Below are 19,793 nucleotides of genomic sequence, written 5' to 3' on the forward strand. Positions count from 1 at the left end.
AGCCAGCTCCGTCGTGCGCATGCACACTGACCCACCATCGACCCGGTTGCGAGCGCACAGCGCTGGCGACCGGGTCTGAATCAGGCCCAGTGTCTCTTTTACTACTAGGAGGGGGTACTGTTAATAGGATCTATGACCACTGGGGGGGTCTGTTTCCAATTGGCGTGGAAGTTTACAATTGGGGCCTATGGACACGAGGGGGTGCGAGACAAATTTGTTTTCATTCAAATGTTTAATAAAGTTTAGAAAGTATTTTTAAAATTTATTTAAATAAAAAATGTCACATTTCTAAACAGTTTTGTGATGAAAAAAAAAATCATAATTTAAGTGGTTAAGGAACAGCAGAGAGCAGGCTTGTAGAACTACAAGTGCCAAGATATCTGGAAGGCCACACGACAGTTGATTAGCTATGTTATAGTATTGTATAGTTTATTGTTAATGGACACACACCATTCATTTTATATTTCTGTGCACTTTAGTTACTTTAAATTAGAACATAATTAACAATAACAACTGTCTCAAAATGTCCGGGAGACTCTCGAGCTCACAAGAGGGTGCTCCAGTCTGCCACAAGTGTGAAGTGGGTGGTCTGGATATTTGGTAACGCAATTTGCATTGATTTGAGTCATCATGGTCCCGCGCCACATATCATGGCTATGAACAACAGACGGGGCCAGACCGTCACCTCCTCTGCACTTCCCACATGGTCGCTCACTGCAGGATTCTCCCATAAGGGAATACTGCAAAAGTTGGGCAGTGTGAATTAAAGTATTATAGAGTAAGATGCATGGTGGCCCAGTGGTCAGCAGTGCTCGTTCATTGGGTTTAATTCTGACCGAGGGCATTTGTGTGTGTGTGTGTGTATATATATATATATATATATATATATATATATATATATATATATGTATATACATACACACACTCTCATGGGTTTCCTCTGGGTGCTCTAGTTTTCTGACAGCACTCCAGATAGACATACTGGCAGTAGGTCAGTTTGATCCCTGCTAAATTGACTATGGTGTGTTTGTGTGCCTGTGATAAGGACATTAGATGCTTGCCACTGTGCTGTCATTCCATCCTCATTTCCGCTTGTGACTGTTTATCTGCTCGAAGCATGTCTACAAAGTTCCTACATCTGCCCATGGTTGTGACTGTACTCTGGATCGCAAAGTCGGTTCCCATTAACCACTGGAACCACTAGTGTGCTGCCAATGTTAGGGGTGCAGTGCCCATCAGTTCTACTGCTCCATTCAGGCTAAAACATTGGGGGGGTCTAGTTACTAAGCAGTGTTAGGAGACAGAGTGAAAAGCGATAAGTAAGTGATAAGGTGCCAGCCAATCAGCTCCCAACTGTCATCTCACAGGCTGTTTGAAAAATGACAGTTGGGAGCTGATTGGCTGGCACCTTATCACTTTTCACTCTGTCTACTAACACTGCTTAGTAAATAGACCCCTAAGTCTTTTAAGTATTACAGCCAGGTCACTTGTTAATGAACAGAAGAGCAATCTTCTACGGACAGAACAGGCTGTCAAAGTCAATTTCTAGTTGTCATTTTCTAAGCATGTTTATTGAGCGTGTGATTAAAATAGACAGCAGCCTCTGCGCGAGTGGTGTCACATACTTATAGGGAAACAAGAACTTGCGTACACAGGGAACGGAGACCAAAAAATGAATCCATCTGTAACATATTACTGACATGTTTATGGCTTTATTAATAAATGCTACAGTTTTACATCTGGGTGGTTCTAGGGACAAGTATTTGGTTGCATTTCCAAGCTGTGTTTGCTGTCAGACTTGCTGTGTGATCATGTTTGGAAAAAGGATTAAGCAGTCACACAGAAGGCTGTGTTTGTATTACTATCTAAATATAATAGAGGGAACAATACAGGAATCCAACACCTGAGTGTTGGACTCTAGCAGCTTGTGTCAGAGTTATTGTGGAATAAGATTGCTGCTAGTGTAAGCAGAAGGTTATCAGGGGTGCAGTAAATCCTTATTCAGTGTTTATAATATGTAGTGTCTGCCACTGTCAGATGCACTGATGCAATCTCAGGGCAGGGATGGACTGGCCCATAGGGGTACAGGGGAAATTCCCGGTGGGCCCCACTCCCTCCTCTAGGAGTGGAGCAGGATCATGGTGAACTTGGGTGCTTGATTTATTTATATGAAAACTACACCAAGATTATCCCTCCTGCCAATCAAAGTGGGTGGTGCTGACACACCCCGGTCCCCTCTTTTATAAAAGGGCCCTCTTTTTTGCATGTCCTCTCTAATAGTTGGCCAAGTCCATCTGTTTTGGCTGGCCACGTCCCCTCTGGTGGCTGGCCAGACCCTTAAGCTTGGGCCCCTACCATTGCATTCCCTGGTGGACCCTTCATGCACCAGTCCGACACTGTCTCAGGGTCTGGTTACCCCGTTTCCACACAGAAAACCACTGCTCCTGCTGCTAAGCTTTGTGTTGAATAACATGTTGGGAATAGACAGGGGGTGGATTTATTGTTCAGGCCAACATTAAAGATATTATTTTTACAAAATCATCGTCAAAACGCAGAATTGGGCCGACTGATCGTTGTTCATTGATTATTGATTGTATGGGCCCCATTAATTACAAGTGCTTTTGACCCCGTCCCCGACTCCCATGCTGCAACTGTCGCTCCTGTTATCTTCTCCTATGGTGGGACCTTATCTACAGATAGCTGGTAGGGGTTTTAAAAGGCTTGTCAAGATCCAGTGCTGCTCCACCAAGTGTGGCACACGGACTCTTGTTTTATTACAGTCAGTCCGAAATTTTCCCAGTAACTACAAAATATTTCGACTTTTCCGTACCATACATCATCTCTGTCTATCCACACTCCACACAAAATTGTATGGTGAGTGTAAACCTGTGACGTTATGATGTCATGTCTAGGAGGGAGGGGCTATGTCTATGGGAAGTAGAGTGCAAGGAACACTCCGGACAATTATGCAGTAGCGCTACTGGCTGCAGGCTGTCATTCCAGGCACTCTGCTAACAACATGCAAGTGCCGTATATAGGGCCTGATTTAGAGCCGAACGCTCTGACCAGAGCGCTCACGCTGAATCAGTGCCCTCCTCCATGAAAATGGAGTGGCCTCCTGGCCGCTCGCATAGCTATGGGTGACCACCCACAGCATATGCGAGCGTCCATGATGATGGTCGCGATGGTCTTGACCATCGCGACCATCGGGCTTGCGACGGAGACCCTGCGGTAGGGTGTCGCTGCCGCAAGCCCTGGAGTGATTTTGGCTCTATCAGAGCCAAAATCACTCCCACTGACATCACTAGTGATGTCAGTGGGGCCGGCTTCAGACGGTAAGCGTTCCCATGGGAACGCCTCCGTCTGGCAGGCACGCCCCCGGCACGCCCACCAAAGGGGGTGTGCTGTCAATCAACATCGACAGCACGCCCCCTTTGGTGCGAGACCCGGAGCAATGGAGAGCCCGTCGCTCGCCGGGTCTAGCGCATGCGCACGACGGAGCTCCCTCCGTCGTGCGCATGCGCATTGGGGGAACATCGTCCTGCGCTCGCAAGCGGGTCTGAATGACCCCCATAGTGTTTCTAGGAAGCATTTAGGCACACAGTAAGTTACATAGGGGGAGAAGTATCAAGCCTCCTAAAGAGTGGAGAAATTATTCTAGGGGCGCCGGGGTCCGGCTGTAGAAAATCCCCGCCCTCCACCCACCTGCTGCCTTTACTATCTTATGCTCAGGGGGGAGAGCGCAGTGAGGGAAAGGCGGAGGGAGAGCACGGGACGGGCCTGGGTGCCGAGATACCTAGCACTGGCCCTGAATTATCCATAACAACCAATCAGCTGCTAGCTAGCATTTATTGGTTGCTAACCTACTATGGGTAATTTCTTCACTCTTTAGGAGGTCTGTTACCTCTCCCCCATAGTTGTTACTGGAATCCAGGTATCAGAGATGAGAGATAAGTTTTATGGTACACAATGGCTAATAATACCATGTTCATATCTGGGGAACCAGTGAAGATGTCAAATTATTTTGCAATTTATTTGATTTTTTTTTTCTTTAAGTGAAGTAGAACCTAACTGTACAATGTAAAGTACTGTATTAACGGTTTCAGCTTCCTGCATCGCCAGGTAAATCTTTACGCACTGCTTCTGCATTGCAATTTTTATTCATGTTCTATGGGAGATTTTCTCACTACTTTACAATCAGAGGTTTTAATCTAGACAATGAAAAGGCCATGTACAAATGTCAAGACCACTGACTGAGGATAAATAATTTCTTCCTCACTCAGCTTCCGCACTAGGCTAAAAATGAACCGAGAAAACCTGCTCTGGGAAGAACAGCAATTTTGTTTCTGGGATTCTGGTGAATGGGTTAGGACGAGCAAATTACAAATTGTTCTCTATTTTCCGAGTCACTGAACGGTGCTGCTGAAACGCATTGTTTGACTTTGCACCTGAAATGATAGATTCCTCCCTGCTTTGTCATGCTCCAATGAACAGTACGCTTGGCTCTAATAAGCACATGGTCACTCTGTAATGTGTGGGGTCAGTGTCTGCAGGGGTATAAAGGTGAAGAAATTCTAACAAAACGCTGACTATTGCACATTAAGGGGCTAAATGCTGAGTTTCATGCATCTGTGACCACTTTTCACTTCAGTATGTCGCCTTACTGCATTATGGTAAGGCGAGAATCTGTCTTTTTATTGTAAAAAAAATGCATGTGACTACATGTGGAAGCCCACCCACTGTTCTTACATCCACCGCTGCCAATATCATTAACATCCCGACTCCCCACCTCCGTCCACAATCGACAATCAAGCAAGGAAATCAGTGGGGAGCACCTTGCATCTTACCCGATCTGTGTCTCTTAAGTCAGAGGTTCCTAAACTCAGTCCTCATGGCGCCCTAACAGTTACAGTTTTAAGGATATCAATGCTTGACCACAGTCAAGTATGGATATCCTCAGCCAAGTTGATTTAACTACCTGTGCTCAACCATGGATCTCTCTAAAACCAAAACTGTTGGGGTGTCTTGAGGACCGCGTTTGGGAACCTCTGCCATAACTCATTACGATACTGTATTTGGTGTGCACAAGCTTTAATACAGTATAGGGATCTTATGCTGCACCAGGCATACAGATTACTATGTATAGGAAACAGGGGCATATTAGGAGGTGTGAGGGCCCATGTACAGAGCCCCTCCACCATGGCCATCTATTGGGCAATGTCTGTGGAAAGATGACACGTGCACAAAAGTAGGAAAGACATGAACACAGTGCCGGAGTATTTGCTATAGTATCTCCTGTGCTGGTGCCATCTTTCCATAGGCATCGCTGGAAGGATGGCGCAGATGGCAGCAAGTATAGAGATGGCATCCCTTGACCCATGGGCCCATGTGTTCTGCACTCTGGCCCTGATTCAGAGCCGGACACTCTGGAAGAGCGTTCGTTCTGAATCAGGGCGTTTTTTGTTTTGTGCGGCCTCCTGGCCGCTCGCATAGCTGTGGGTGACCACCCACAGCTATTGCGAGCGGCCAGATGATGGTCACGATGGTCTCGACCATCGGGGCTTGCGACGAGACCCTTGTGGTAGGGTCTTGTTCCCGCAATCCCCAGTGAGCTTTCATCTCTATTAGAGCTGGAAGCTCAACCACTGACATCACTCATGATGTCAGTGGGGCCGCCCCCAAACGGCAGGTGTTCCTTCGGGAACGCCTCCGTTTGGCCAGCCACCCCCCCCTGGTCCGCCTCCAAAACAGTGCGAGCTGTCAATCAAAATCAACAGCTGACCCCTTTTGGTGCGAGACCCGGAGTGACGGAGCGCCCGTTGCTAGCTGGGTCTCGCTCATGCGCACGTCGGAGCCGGCTCCGGCGTGCGCATGCGCAGTGGCCAAACATCGACCCGCTCGCGAGCGCATAGTGCTTGCAAGCGGGTCTGAATCAGGCCCTCTGCACCTACAGCAGTATTGATATGCTAAGTATAAGGAATTAAGCCACCCATCAAAATGTACATTCTTGCATGGAGGTGGTTGGTAAATGAAAAGTGATATACAGCACAAAAGCGGGAAAACCTGCAGTGCTACGCCTTCCCGTCATAAATGACAAACAATGTTTTGGGATCTTTTCAAATTCTAAAGTTATATAAAAGTTAGAAAAAAAAAAAAAACAACACTTCAATATCTGAAGTGAATAAATATCCCAATGCAAACATTACACAAGGAACTACTAATCGTTATCAGGGTATTTTAACCTCAGTGCTCATTCGATTGCCTCAGATGTCAAAATGTAGTTTACGGAGTTTGCTGGCTGATAGGGAAATTCCTTGTACCGCATAAAGACAAACAGAAATCTGCAATGCTGCCTTTAAATCATCGTTTCCTGCTTATAATACAGCAAGAAGCAAGATACTTTTCTCAAGGAAAAGCTCGGCAATGAAACACGTTGCACACGTAGCATGGAGACCATCTCATCTGGGTGACAGATTACAGACAGAGATGAGACTAAATAATTTAGACATACTGTATCAGTCAGCTGCGGTGGCAGCAGGTGCCTTGTTAATTAGATGGAATCGGTACGAAATACCGATATTGGAATCCCGACAGGGGAACGGTGAGTACTGTTCACCTGTGCTATTTACACCCAAATCCTCCTTATTTGTACACTAATACTAACCCTCCCTACCCTGCACCCTAACCCTCCCGGTAAGTGCCTAAACCTAACCCTCCCCCCTTAGTGCCTAACCCTAACCTTCCCCCTGTGGTGCCTGAACCTAACCCCCCTTGTCTGGAGCCTAACCCTAACCGCCCCCTCCTGCAGCCTAACCCCAAGTCCCCCGGGGTTGGCTAAACCTAACCCTCCCCCCACCCTGCGGCTGATACTTACCTTGCCCCGGTCTCCTAACGATCGGGATGCCGACTGCTTTGAATCCGATGTCGGCATCCCCAGTCATGATGGGATTCTGGTGCCGGTGTTCTCTTTGTGATTCCGGCAATGGGATTTCAGCAGTCAGCATCCAGATCGTAGTAATATTAACTGCATCCCAGTCAGATGTGTCTCTGGAAATGCACTAGATTTCATAGAAACACGCATAGACCATGACCATGTAAGCTTTCACGAGCAGGGCCCTCTACCACTTACAGCCAGAGGCTATGATTGCTTTTCCTAGGGCACTGGGTCATTGAATGCTACTCTTAATATCATTATCTCACAGTTTAATTTTACAGACAGTACTGTCTGTTTGAACTTTTTACATATATTGTACTAGTTGTTGCCCGCGGCTTCGCCCACGATATAATCGCTTCTGCCAACATTGTTTTTTATTTGAGGTGTTCTAGTTGTATTGCTTTGCTTAGACCCTGTCGTGGGAGTGGCCCACGTGACTAGCAGCGCAATACAGACTGGTTGCCACTCACACCAATGTCACTGTATGCCCTCTGCACAGACTGCTATGTAGCCTTATCCTATTCACCCATCACTCACACCTATGTCACTGTGTGCCCTGTGCACAGACTGCTATGTAGCCTCTCCTATTCACCCACCACTCACACCAATGTCACTGTGTGCCCTGTGCACAGACTGTTATGTAGCCTCTCCTATTCACCCACCACTCACACCAATGTCACTGTGTGCCCTGTGCACAGACTGCTATGCAACCTATCCTATTCACCCACCACTCACACCAATGTCACTGTGTGCCCTGTGCACAGACTGCTATGTAACCTCTCCTATTCACCCACCACTCACACCAATGTCACTGTGTGCCCTGTGCACAGACTGCTATGCAACCTATCCTATTCACCCACCACTCACACCAATGTCACTGTGTGTCCTGTGCACAGACTGCTATGCAACCTATCCTATTCACCCACCACTCACACCAATGTCACTGTGTGCCCTGTGCACAGACTGCTATGCAACCTATCCTATTCACCCACCACTCACACCAATGTCACTGTGTGCCCTGTGCACAGACTGCTATGCAACCTATCCTATTCACCCACCACTCACACCAATGTCACTGTGTGCCCTGTGCACAGACTGCTATGTAACCTCTCCTATTCACCCACCACTCACACCAATGTCACTGTGTGCCCTGTGCACAGACTGCTATGCAACCTATCCTATTCACCCACCACTCACACCAATGTCACTGTGTGCCCTGTGCACAGACTGCTATGCAACCTATCCTATTCACCCACCACTCACACCAATGTCACTGTGTGTCCTGTGCACAGACTGCTATGCAACCTATCCTATTCACCCACCACTCACACCAATGTCACTGTGTGCCCTGTGCACAGACTGCTATGCAACCTATCCTATTCACCCACCACTCACACCAATGTCACTGTGTGCCCTGTGCACAGACTGCTATGTAACCTCTCCTATTCACCCACCACTCACACCAATGTCACTGTGTGCCCTGTGCACAGACTGCTATGTAACCTATCCTATTCACCCACCACTCACACCAATGTCACTGTGTGCCCTGTGCACAGACTGCTATGCAACCTATCCTATTCACCCACCACTCACACCAATGTCACTGTGTGCCCTGTGCACAGACTGCTATGCAACCTATCCTATTCACCCACCACTCACACCAATGTCACTGTGTGCCCTGTGCACAGACTGCTATGCAACCTATCCTATTCACCCACCACTCACACCAATGTCACTGTGTGCCCTGTGCACAGACTGCTATGTAACCTCTCCTATTCACCCACCACTCACACCAATGTCACTGTGTGCCCTGTGCACAGACTGCTATGCAACCTATCCTATTCACCCACCACTCACACCAATGTCACTGTGTGCCCTGTGCACAGACTGCTATGCAACCTATCCTATTCACCCACCACTCACACCAATGTCACTGTGTGTCCTGTGCACAGACTGCTATGCAACCTATCCTATTCACCCACCACTCACACCAATGTCACTGTGTGCCCTGTGCACAGACTGCTATGCAACCTATCCTATTCACCCACCACTCACACCAATGTCACTGTGTGCCCTGTGCACAGACTGCTATGTAACCTCTCCTATTCACCCACCACTCACACCAATGTCACTGTGTGCCCTGTGCACAGACTGCTATGTAACCTATCCTATTCACCCACCACTCACACCAATGTCACTGTGTGCCCTGTGCACAGACTGATATGCAACTTATCCTATTCACCCACCACTCACACCAATGTCACTGTGTGCCCTGTGCACAGACTGCTATGTAACCTCTCCTATTCACCCACCACTCACACCAATGTCACTGTGTGCCCTGTGCACAGACTGCTATGTAACCTATCCTATTCAAGTGAACGCGCGCCCAAAGCACCCCTCCGCCCACCCCGTACCAGCCTCGTGCATGGTGCCACACCTAACTTTTGCATTAATGATGTCAATAAATTTTGTTTCTGTTGTTGCTCAGCTTTAACTTGAGGGATCGAGAGGAAACAAAGTGAAGGTTATTTGAAGGTGTTTCCACTAAAAAAGTATGCGTCTTTAATGAAGATCAGTTCAGTAGTTTTTGTGCCAACTTGGAACAAACAGACAGTACAACAATCTTATTTTATTAGTATATAATAGATTGATTGTGCCAGTGTAATTCTCCTGTTCGGCACTACTGACACTTGGTGGCACCATATAAATAAATTATAACATTAATAACTAGTTGGGATACCTGGTGCTGCCCGGGTTGAAGACTGGACCCGGAAGTACACTGGCAGCCTTTATATGTTTACATTGTCCTCGCCTATAACCCCATTCCTTTGATCCTGAAAAGGACCCCACTGTTTGCTAATATGTATGCAAACAGTGGCGTAGCTACCATAGGTGCAAGGAGTGCGGCTGCTATGGTACCCGAGCTGTCTCTGTGGCCCGCTGCTCCCCCTACACCCAGTCACGCACACATGATGGGCCGGTCCAGTCAGGGCTGTCGAGGGGGCTGTCGAGGGGATGCTGATTTGGTGGTGGCCCGCAAGCTGATTACAGCTGACCCACCGGCAGGCAGTCATGGAGAGACAGCGCCGCCGGCCGCAAAGCAATCAGTGGTGGCTCCTGATTGGCTGCTGGTCCGCAAGCTCTGATTGGCTTGCAACCAGCGCCAAATTCAAACTGCGCTGGCGCTGTCTGTCCATGTGTGCCACTGCCTGCCGGTGCACCAGCTGTAGTCAGCTGGCAGCCCAGCCCCAAATCCACACCTTTTGGCTGCTGATGGCACACAGGTCGGCGAGAGGCTGCTGGAGGGACACGGGGAGGTGAGTTGCTGGGGGGGGGGCATAATGTGTAAGGGGCATTACTATTGTGTGTAATAATGTGTTATATGGGGCACTTCTACTATGTGGCATTATCTGTAAAGGACATTACTGTGTGGTATAATGTGTAAGGGGCATTACTGTGTAGAGTATGGCTCATTACTGTGTGTCATAATGTATAAGGAGCACTACTGCTGTGAGTATAATTACTATAATGGTACTAATGGGCTCTGGGCCTGATTCAGAGCCGGACGCTCTGACCAGAGCGCTCACGCTGAATCAGGGCCCTCCTACATGGAAATGGAGCGGCCTCCTGGCCGCTCGCATAGCTGTGGGTGTCCACACACAGCATATGCGAGCGGCCAAAAAGATGGTCGCGATGGTCAAGACCATCGCAACCATCGGGCTTGCGACGGAGACCCTGCGGTAGGGTCTCGCTGACGCAAGCCCAGGAGTGATTTTGGCTCTATCAGAGCCAAAATCACTCCCACTGACATCACTACTGCTGTCAGTGGGGCCGGCTTCAGACGGTAGGCGTTCCCATGGGAACGCCTCCGTCTGGCAGGCACGCCCACCAAAGGGGGCGTGCTGTCAATCAACATCGACAGCACGCCCCCTTTGGTGCGAGACCCGGAGCGACAGCTTGGCTGTCGTTGTCCGGGTCTCGCACATGCGCACGACGAAGCTCCCTCCATCGTGCGCATGCGCATTGGGGGAACATCGACCCGCTTGCGAGCGTCCCGCGCTCGCGAGCGGGTCTGAATGACCTCCTCTGTGTGGCATAACCTAAAATCAGGTCTGTGTGGCATTACATGAATATGCTCTCTGTGGGGGCAAATGTATGTGTTTTTTTTTTCCCTGGGGGAAGGGGGGCTTTTAAGATCTTGCTATGTGGCCCACAAATTTCTAGTTACACCCTTGCATGCAAACACAGAGGCTATGGATTTAATATGAACTTGCATGAGTCATCAAGTTTGCTCAGCCTGAGGTTAAAAAAAACGACTTTTGTTGCTTTCTCACAGGTTTTTGGCAGACTGACAGTTTCCACTGGAGCCAGCCCCAGAACCTGTGTAAAATAAGAGTGTCCCCATTGTTAGGGATTGTGTGACAGTGTATGGCCCTGGCGAAGTTCAAACCTAATACTGGTCAAACTACATTGCCACAATTTCAGAGAGTCTCCCCAAGTATGATTCAATGGAACTGATCACCACCAGGCTGCTTAGCGGACTGGCTCAGGTCAACACTGCCTGGAACACCTGTATCAATATTATGAACGGAATGGGTATGAAATACCGCCGGCCGCATGGAAGCCCGACAGCGCTGGAAATCCCGATCGTGGATAGGTAAGTATACTAACCCTAACCCTGCTTAGGGGTGCCTAACCCTAACTTCCCCCCCAAGTGCCTAACCCTAATCCCCCCTCTAAGTGTCTAACCCTAACCACCCCCTTCCCCGCTACCTAAACCTCAGTCCCCCGGGGGGGACTTAGGGTTAGGCACCCCCCCGGGGGACTTAGGTCTTAGGGTGCCTAACCCTATCCCTCCCTCCCCCTAGCCTAACCCTAACCCTCCCGGGGGGGTGCCTAACCCTAAGTCCCCCCCGGGGGTGCCTAACCCTCCCTCCCCCTAGCCTAACCCTCCCAGGGGGGTGCCCAACCCTAAGTGCCCCCCGGGAGCCCTATACCTAACCCCCCCCCGCGGCTGTCTGCTTGCGGCGTCCCGGCATCACTACGATCGTGATGCCGCCCGGGCGCCGGTCTCCCGGCGTCGGGGAAATGCGGGCGTCTACATCTAGACGCCCGGCATTTCACCCTTGCCGGATAAGACAGTCGGGAAGCCGGCGGCCGGTATATAGGCAGTCGGCTTCCCGATTGCTTCCCTTATGAACGCTTGAAGCTGAAAAAAGTTTGAATCTTTGCTATTCGTTAGTCTTGGGTCATCCCCTAGATCGTGCATTCTATCTGCTTATTCACCTCCATCATCCCTTCAGATTGCCCAAGTTTTGTGTCATATTCTCTGATGTTCATGTTGTCTGCTGCTCCCTATACTACAATGTGCTAAAACCCCTAAATAAAGTTTTAATTGATAAATCACCATCATGGAGATTTAGATGATGCAAGAAAAGTTCTCTTTCCATAAGTGACCGCAAGACCCTGAGCTGACTGTCTACGAGATTAATACTCAGCCTAGAAAACCGTTAGCGAAGTTTACATTTCATCAGACTGTGCAGCAAGCTAAATGCCAACAGCATCTGGCTCTTTCACTGACTCTATGTACTGAGGCAGCGCTGCAGAATGCTTTATCTCCAGTGCACACCTTCAGGAAAGTAGGCCCTCCAATAGGACAGGTTCCCAGGGCATCTCTTCTCTGGATGACTCATTACTGATTCACTGACCCTTCATCGTACAAAATAAAGCTATGGTGGTCATTCAGACCCACTCGCGAGCGGCAGTACGCTCGCAAGTGGGTCGATGTTCCCCACTGCGCATGCGCACGACGGAGGGAGCTCCGTCGTGCGCATGCGCAAGACCCGGCGAGCGAAGGACTTTCCTTCGCTCGGAGTGTCTCATCAAAGGGGGCATGCTGTCGATGTTGACTGACAGCACGCCCCCTTTGGTGGGCGTGCCGGGGGCGTGCCTGCCAGACGGAGGCGTTCCCAAGGGAACGCCTACCGTCTGAAGCCGGCCCCACTGACATCACTAGTGATGTCAGTGGGAGTGATTTTGGCTCTGATAGAGCCAAAATCACTCCTGGCCTTGCGGTTGAGAAACCCAACCACAGGCTTTCACTCGCAGTTCCGATGGTCGCGATGGTCAAGACCATTGCGACCATCTTTTTGCACGCTCGTATATGCTGTGGGTGGTGACCCACAGCTATACGAGCGTCCAGGAGGACGCTCCATATTAATGGAGGTGGGCCCTGATTCAGAGCGAGCGCTCTGGTCAGAGCGTCCGGCTCTGAATCAGGGCCTATGTTTGGTTCAGGATCTTCAGACAAGCTAAAGAGTAAAGGTGCGTATCCACTACCCGATTACACAGAGCGATTAAATGATAACGACATCGTTATCGTTCAATCGCTCGCTAATCGGGCAGCAAAATGTCGGTAACGACCAGCAATGCACGTTCACGCTGGTTGTTGCCGGCATCACTCATCTCCCGAACACACTGGTCAACCTGACGATATCGTCAGGTTGACCATGTTTGGGGATATGGGAGGGTGTCTACACTGAACGATATATCGTTCAGTGTGGGCACTGTGCAGTGTAGTGAACTACTGAATGACAACGATATCGTTCAGTCTTTTCACTATCGGGTAGTGGATACCCGCCTTAAGGTAATCAAAATAAATACTGGCAGCTAGCTAAGTGTATTCACCTCACAATTCGGTATATACATATATCTCAAACCTACAAAAACTAAGTATCCCTAGGTTTTAAGAAGGGGAACCACAGCAGATATATCCCATATCTGCTGCAGTCCCTCCTTTTTCAAGTGCAACAAAAGTTTTCTATGGGGGCAGCTAAATAGTCAAATTGACCAATTTCTACAATGCAAAACATTCTGCAACTTGGGCGCGATAGCCATTGTAACCTATGCATGGGCTACACAACGCAGCATTTTTCGGGAGGGGGCTGGCTCGATAGGAGCCCCTGACCCTTCATGTGTTTCTCGTTAATTTCCGGCAAAGCTTAATTTCTTATTGTCGCCATAAGAAATGATAACTATAGTGACAGATTCCTGATTAATAATAAATATGCCCCTAAAACTGATCTACTTTAAAAGAGATCCATGGGGTAATGAATTAAAATTGTGTTTCTTTAAGCACACGCAATATTCGCCATGTAAACTAAATGATGTGATAATCAGGTATCATCCTGTACTTTTAGGAACGTGCCCTTTGCACCATCTGAGGTGCATTTTATAAGAGAAGGCAGAGGGTAAGGAACACTTCAACCAAAACAACTAAATGTAGGATAGTGACACATGTAATGTCGCCTCACTATCGTGATTATATTAAGATATAAATGAGGCTAAATCGAGCAGTAATTTAGGGAAAGAAATGACAATGTTTTACCTAATGGCACCGCATTAGAAATAGGTTGGACTGTGCAGTAAATTTTTTTTTTACTGTTCCCATGTGCAATGCCTGCAGTATACACCCAGATGTGTATACAGCATACATGCCTACTCTCCCGGGAATCGCGGGAGGCTCCCTATTTTTCAGGTAACCCCCCGCGATCCCGGTAGAGTAGGCATATCTCCCGCATCACGCCCACTTCCTAGTGAAGTGGGCAGGATGGGGAGATTTTACCTGAAATTATCGGGTCCGTCGGGAAGGGGCGGGGCTAAATTAGGCAAATCGCGTCATTTAGCCCCGCCCCCTCCTCACGGACCCGCAAATTACGGAGATTTTCTGTAAAGGGGGCGGGGCCTAATGCCGTCTATCGTCTGGCCCCGCCCCCCGAAGAGGAGAGCAGCAGGTCCCCTCCTGCTGCTCCCGGAAAGCTGCCCAGCAATGTAGGTAAGTATGGTATACAGCTCCCAAGTCATGGGTGAGCACCTCACTATGCATTGAGATCCTCTGCATCTATGTCCAACCCACACTTCTTAGAGTTCATTTAAATATGAAATCTGATATTTGCATGTGGGTACAACACAAGAAATATGCCACCCTCAGCAAGCAATGTCCCTATCCGCACCAGCTTGTCCTTTCCGAAATCATACTTTGTTATCAGGGGTGTCTTAAGAGAGGAGGGGGCCTGTGTGCACTCCCCGTGTGGGGTCCCCTCCTCTCTCCCCGGTGGCCAGCCGCCGGAGCATTAGTAGACTCCGGGTACTAGAGTGAGAAAAGTGGCCGAGGCAGACATTTTCCGGTGTTCTGAGGAGCGCTGACACTCGACGCGGGACCACGGACAGGCAAGTTTAAAATAACATGGGTGCAGGGTGTGCGATGCGGTGCCCCCTGGACCCGTGTGCCCCGCACACACTGCACCCATTATAGCTACGCCCCTGTTTGTTATGCCTCTGCAGTCACATATATAGTGACCTATTAAGCCATGGACTTTCCCGTATAAAAGGCACAAACACTCAGCTGTAAAAGCGGGACTCCCAGACAGAAGGTGTACCGGCGTTTGCAGGATCACTGTTTTGAAGCTTGGCAAACGGCCTTTAAAGGAAAGCACACAGGTAACTTACCATATGACGAGCTGTTGAAGAGTTCTATGTTGAAGAAGACGTACTCCCCTTTGGTCATGCCTTGTCGATGTGCAGCCAACATGATGCTCCTGACGGTATCACTGCTTGCGCACATGATCACAACTGTGAGAAAAGACAGACAGAAATCAATAAACAGGATGGCTTTACTCTGGGAGCTCAACAAATACAGGGGGGGGAGATGTACTAAGCTCTGAAAAGTGATAAACTGGAGAGTGATAAACCACCAGCCACTCAGCTCCCAACTGTCATGTTACAGGCTGTGTTTGAAAAATGACAGTTGGGAGCAGATTGGCTGGTGGTTTATCACTCTCCAGTTTATTATTTTTCAGAGCTTAGTACATCTGGCCCAGAGTCTGATTCTGAGGTGGGTGCAAAATAAAAAAAAAAGAAAAATGACTTTGCGCCGGGAACAAAGCATGCAGTAATGCAAGGGGGGCAAATACATTTATTTTTATTTTTGTGCATGCGGGGTAAATACTTTTGCACAAATGCTGGACAGATTTATTTTCACACTGCAGCTACAGTAGGGCTCGCAACCTTTAAACTCTTTGGGGTAAATTACTAGTCGGTAGCGATTGCGGACTTGTCTCGCAGGTTTTCAACAAACTGCGCATGCGCTAAAGAATGAAATCGGCGACTATGCATGCGCCGGATCATGCAAAACTTCACTGACGGATATCGCCAGAGCAAACGGATTGACGCATCTACAGTATATTACTCTTTCCGCGAAAATGGCCGTTTCTGGGCGGAGAGCATGAGCGAGTGAGCTGATCTCCCTGCGCGAAAGCGTGCGGACAGAGATGGCACGCCTGTTTCTGACGGTATTTTTGCACCTAGCTTAAGGTGGGTGCCTATCCAGATACTAATGATTATGGACGCGGCAGTGGACGTAAAATAGTGGGCGGACATGCTTCCACATGCAGTCAATTAATTCAGCTGACTGCAAAATAACCCTCATTTGCAAAAGTCACCATATTGCCACCAAGTCTATGTGCATCATAAACCCTGTACAAGGGGAGCAAACTAATCGCATTGTGGGACCCTATTGTTCACTGTTATAAATGTGAGACACTGCTCCGCTAAGCTATTTTATATAAAGTACCTTGTATTACAGTTTAGTAACAGGACGTTAATGACTATACAGTATACACAGGATTATACTGTATGTGCAAGATTACATTTTAATGCTTAGCTTGATACATAGAAGCAAGGGGAAAATATTATTACTAACCACTATTCACCACTATATCACTGGTGGAAATGGAAGATGGATTCAGTGGCAAACGCAGGTTTGCTAGAGGGGGGGGTTTCCAAATGCTTGATATTAGAGCGAGTGTGGCCAGTCCATGAAGAGGGCATAATTAGTACTTATCCAGTTCTAATATGTGTCATACAAAGTGTATTGTGTATCATAATCCCAGCATATACAGGACCAGTGATCACAGTAAGCCATTAGATGTGGCAGTAGGGCCATCCTGATTGCGCTGAATGTTTTTAGTTTATATGTGGGCACCATTCCAGAGTATTAGAGCAAGTCCGGGAGTCTGGGGGAGCAGCAGAAGAACCTAGCACTGCCCTGGACATATATGTACATATTGGGCCCTATAGCAGCACATCCCTAACAGTGCATGTTTTCCAAATCTCATAGTTGGTGCACAGGGTATTTATTATTGGCTGATACATGTTAAAAGATGCACAGGTGGTGCTAACTATTTCATTTGTGATACTGAGAAGAACATGCAGCGATAGTACATTTCTATTATATTACTATTTCTATTGTGATCATGGTATTAGCTGGTGAGAGGGGTTTCCAGGCAGCTGGAAACCCCCCCTGTGTTTGCCTATGGGATTAGTGACTACCTGATTGGTGGGCAGTTACACTTGCCCGGTCTCCCTGCTGTAAGCTTATTGTATGCTCCCCCTGTCCTAATTAACCAGCGGAGAGGCAAGAAAATTCACAATGAACACATCCACTCTGATAAATATAATTTTATGTAAATAGCAGGCAGCTTGTTTGGTTGTTTCACATTCCATACAAATGAGGTGTTGGAAGAAGACCCCATTTTACTTCAGCGCTGGTCATATTACTGTGCAATGATTTAGTGTCCACACTTGAAATATCCTCTCCCTATAGTAAACAGGATATATCAAAATAAATGCAGAGTACCAGGACAGTTCCAGAGTAAGGCTAACAAAAATGTGACCTTCAAATCATTTTTACTTCAGAACACGTTGACTGCAAGAGACAGGGGAAGCTGGGATAATAGTGTACGTGCGAGCTCACCATGATGGAGATTCGTGTCGTGTCTGATGACTGCAAAATTCGTAAAGATGACACAAATAAAAGAGGAACCAACACCAAGAAATGGGACAAGCTGACAAAATATTAATAAAAAATTTTTTCACAATTAATCCTGCACCATTCTGTATGCTGTGGAGTCATTTACCACTTAATTATATTAAAACTGTAAAAAAAATATAAATACATACATACAGTAGCATCCTACCCACCGCCCCCAATAAATGAAATGATGTTGATATAATTTGAATATCTCAAGGGCAGTTCCCTTTAATCTCGCAGTGACTAGTGGAGATCTTATATTTGATTGCAAAACTCAGAAGCGCCCCCAGTAATATTAGTACAGGTTGAGTCTCCCATATACAAAATGCTTTGGACCAGGCGTATTTTGGATATCGGAATATTCTGTATTTTGGAATATGTGCATACCATAATGAGATATCTTGGGAATGGGACCCAAATCTAAACACGGAATTCATTTATGTTTTATATACACATAATAGTAAGACACACAGGGCCTGATTCAGAGCCGCTCGTAAGCAGCCGCTCGTTCGCTCCGAGCGATGTTCGCACAACTGCGCATGCGTATGGGTCATAATGCGCATGCGCCAACCAGTCAGTGCGATCGCGAGTGCCTGCAAATTTGAGTGACAGGATGAGGCGTTTGTGGGTGGTAACCAGACTTGCCTACCTTTAGGCTGTCCCTTCCGGGAGGGGACAGCCTGGATGACACTCCTCTCACAGCAGGTGGGCGGAGCGGGGAGCGTGGCGGCTCAACATGTCATCGTGGCCCCGCCCCCCGCTGTTCAGAGCCCGTAATACAGGCACTGTACTGCGGGGGGCGGGGCTTCGATGACACGATTTAATGCGAATCGCGTCATCTGATCCCCCGGGCTGCATATTAAGTGGCCGGCAACGGGGCGTGTGGGATGGCTGCGGCTGGTTCCGGGAGACTTGCCTTGCCTTCCGGGTGGTCGGGAGCGGCACCCGATTTTCGGGAGGCTCCCGACCAAATCAGGAGGGTAGGCAAGTATGGTGGTAACAGGGGAAGGTGCTTGAAAACGGGGAGTGGTGATCCGAACGCAGGTGTGCCAAACGGTCAAAACGGGCGTTTTAAGGGTGTGCATCATTAACAAAGCAGCGTCATCGACCACGTCACTTGGTTGTGTCTTAGCCTGAACTGTTCGCATGATTGTGGTAGGATAAACCTACCACAAGCACTGCGAGCAGTTCAGACGCCTTTCGATGTACTCGATTAATCAAATAAATAGCGGAGATGACGTAGGATGCGAGCGGCCAGGGGGCGTCTTTACAAAATAGCGAGCGCATGTTTCGTTCGCTCGCTCAGACATAGAGGCGTCAACAGACTGCAAAGAGCGAGCGCTCAATTTAAATAGCCGGCCCCTTTTTCTGACCGAGCGAGCGCAAATAGCGTGCTGCTCTGAATCAGGCCCACAGCCTGCAGATAATTTTATACAATATTTTCAGTTGTGGCTCAAACAAAGTTTGTGTACATACATGAAATTCATTTATGTTTCATATACATCTTATACACAAAGCCAAAAGGTAATTTAAGGCATTATTAAAAATAAAGTATAAACAAAGTTTGTGTACATTGATCCATCAAAATAGCATAGGTTTCACTATCTCAGTCATGCTAAAAAAAAAATCTGTATTTTGGAATATTCTGTATTTCGGAATATTTGGATATGGGAGACCTCCATTGTCTCCTAGTCTAGTATGATACAAGGCAAAGAAGCCCCAACTCACAGAACTCATTCATTAGAAAAGGGAGTGGGGAATATATCATGATATAGGGGCCTATTCATCATCGACAAATGGCCCGGTAACCATGCGTAAATGCTAGTATCCGCATATTTTAGTTACCAGGCCATTCATCATCAGGGGTCCCAAGGACCACCTAATATTCAACAAACTCCGAAAACTTAAAGCTTTCGGAGTTTACTTGAGAGAACAACCGCCATTTCCAGGAATGCGAAGAAAGATCCGAGCGGATCCATCTGCCGCCTC

At 48.0% G+C, this 19,793-nt stretch overlaps 1 protein-coding gene across 1 annotated transcript in view; it reads right to left on the reverse strand.

The window, feature by feature from the left end:
• The window catches only part of NPR3 (natriuretic peptide receptor 3), a 147,385-nt gene that overhangs the window by 95,869 nt on the left and 31,723 nt on the right, over window positions 1-19,793 (reverse strand). Inside the window, exon 2 of the mRNA XM_088466958.1 lies at window positions 15,443-15,565. Coding sequence (XP_088323084.1) covers window positions 15,443-15,565 — 123 coding nt within the window. The remainder of the gene's footprint in view (window positions 1-15,442; window positions 15,566-19,793) is intronic.

This window comes from Taudactylus pleione, unplaced genomic scaffold (assembly GCF_031769625.1).
Source record: "Taudactylus pleione unplaced genomic scaffold, aTauple2 ptg000068l, whole genome shotgun sequence".
Lineage (NCBI taxonomy): Eukaryota > Metazoa > Chordata > Amphibia > Anura > Myobatrachidae > Taudactylus > Taudactylus pleione.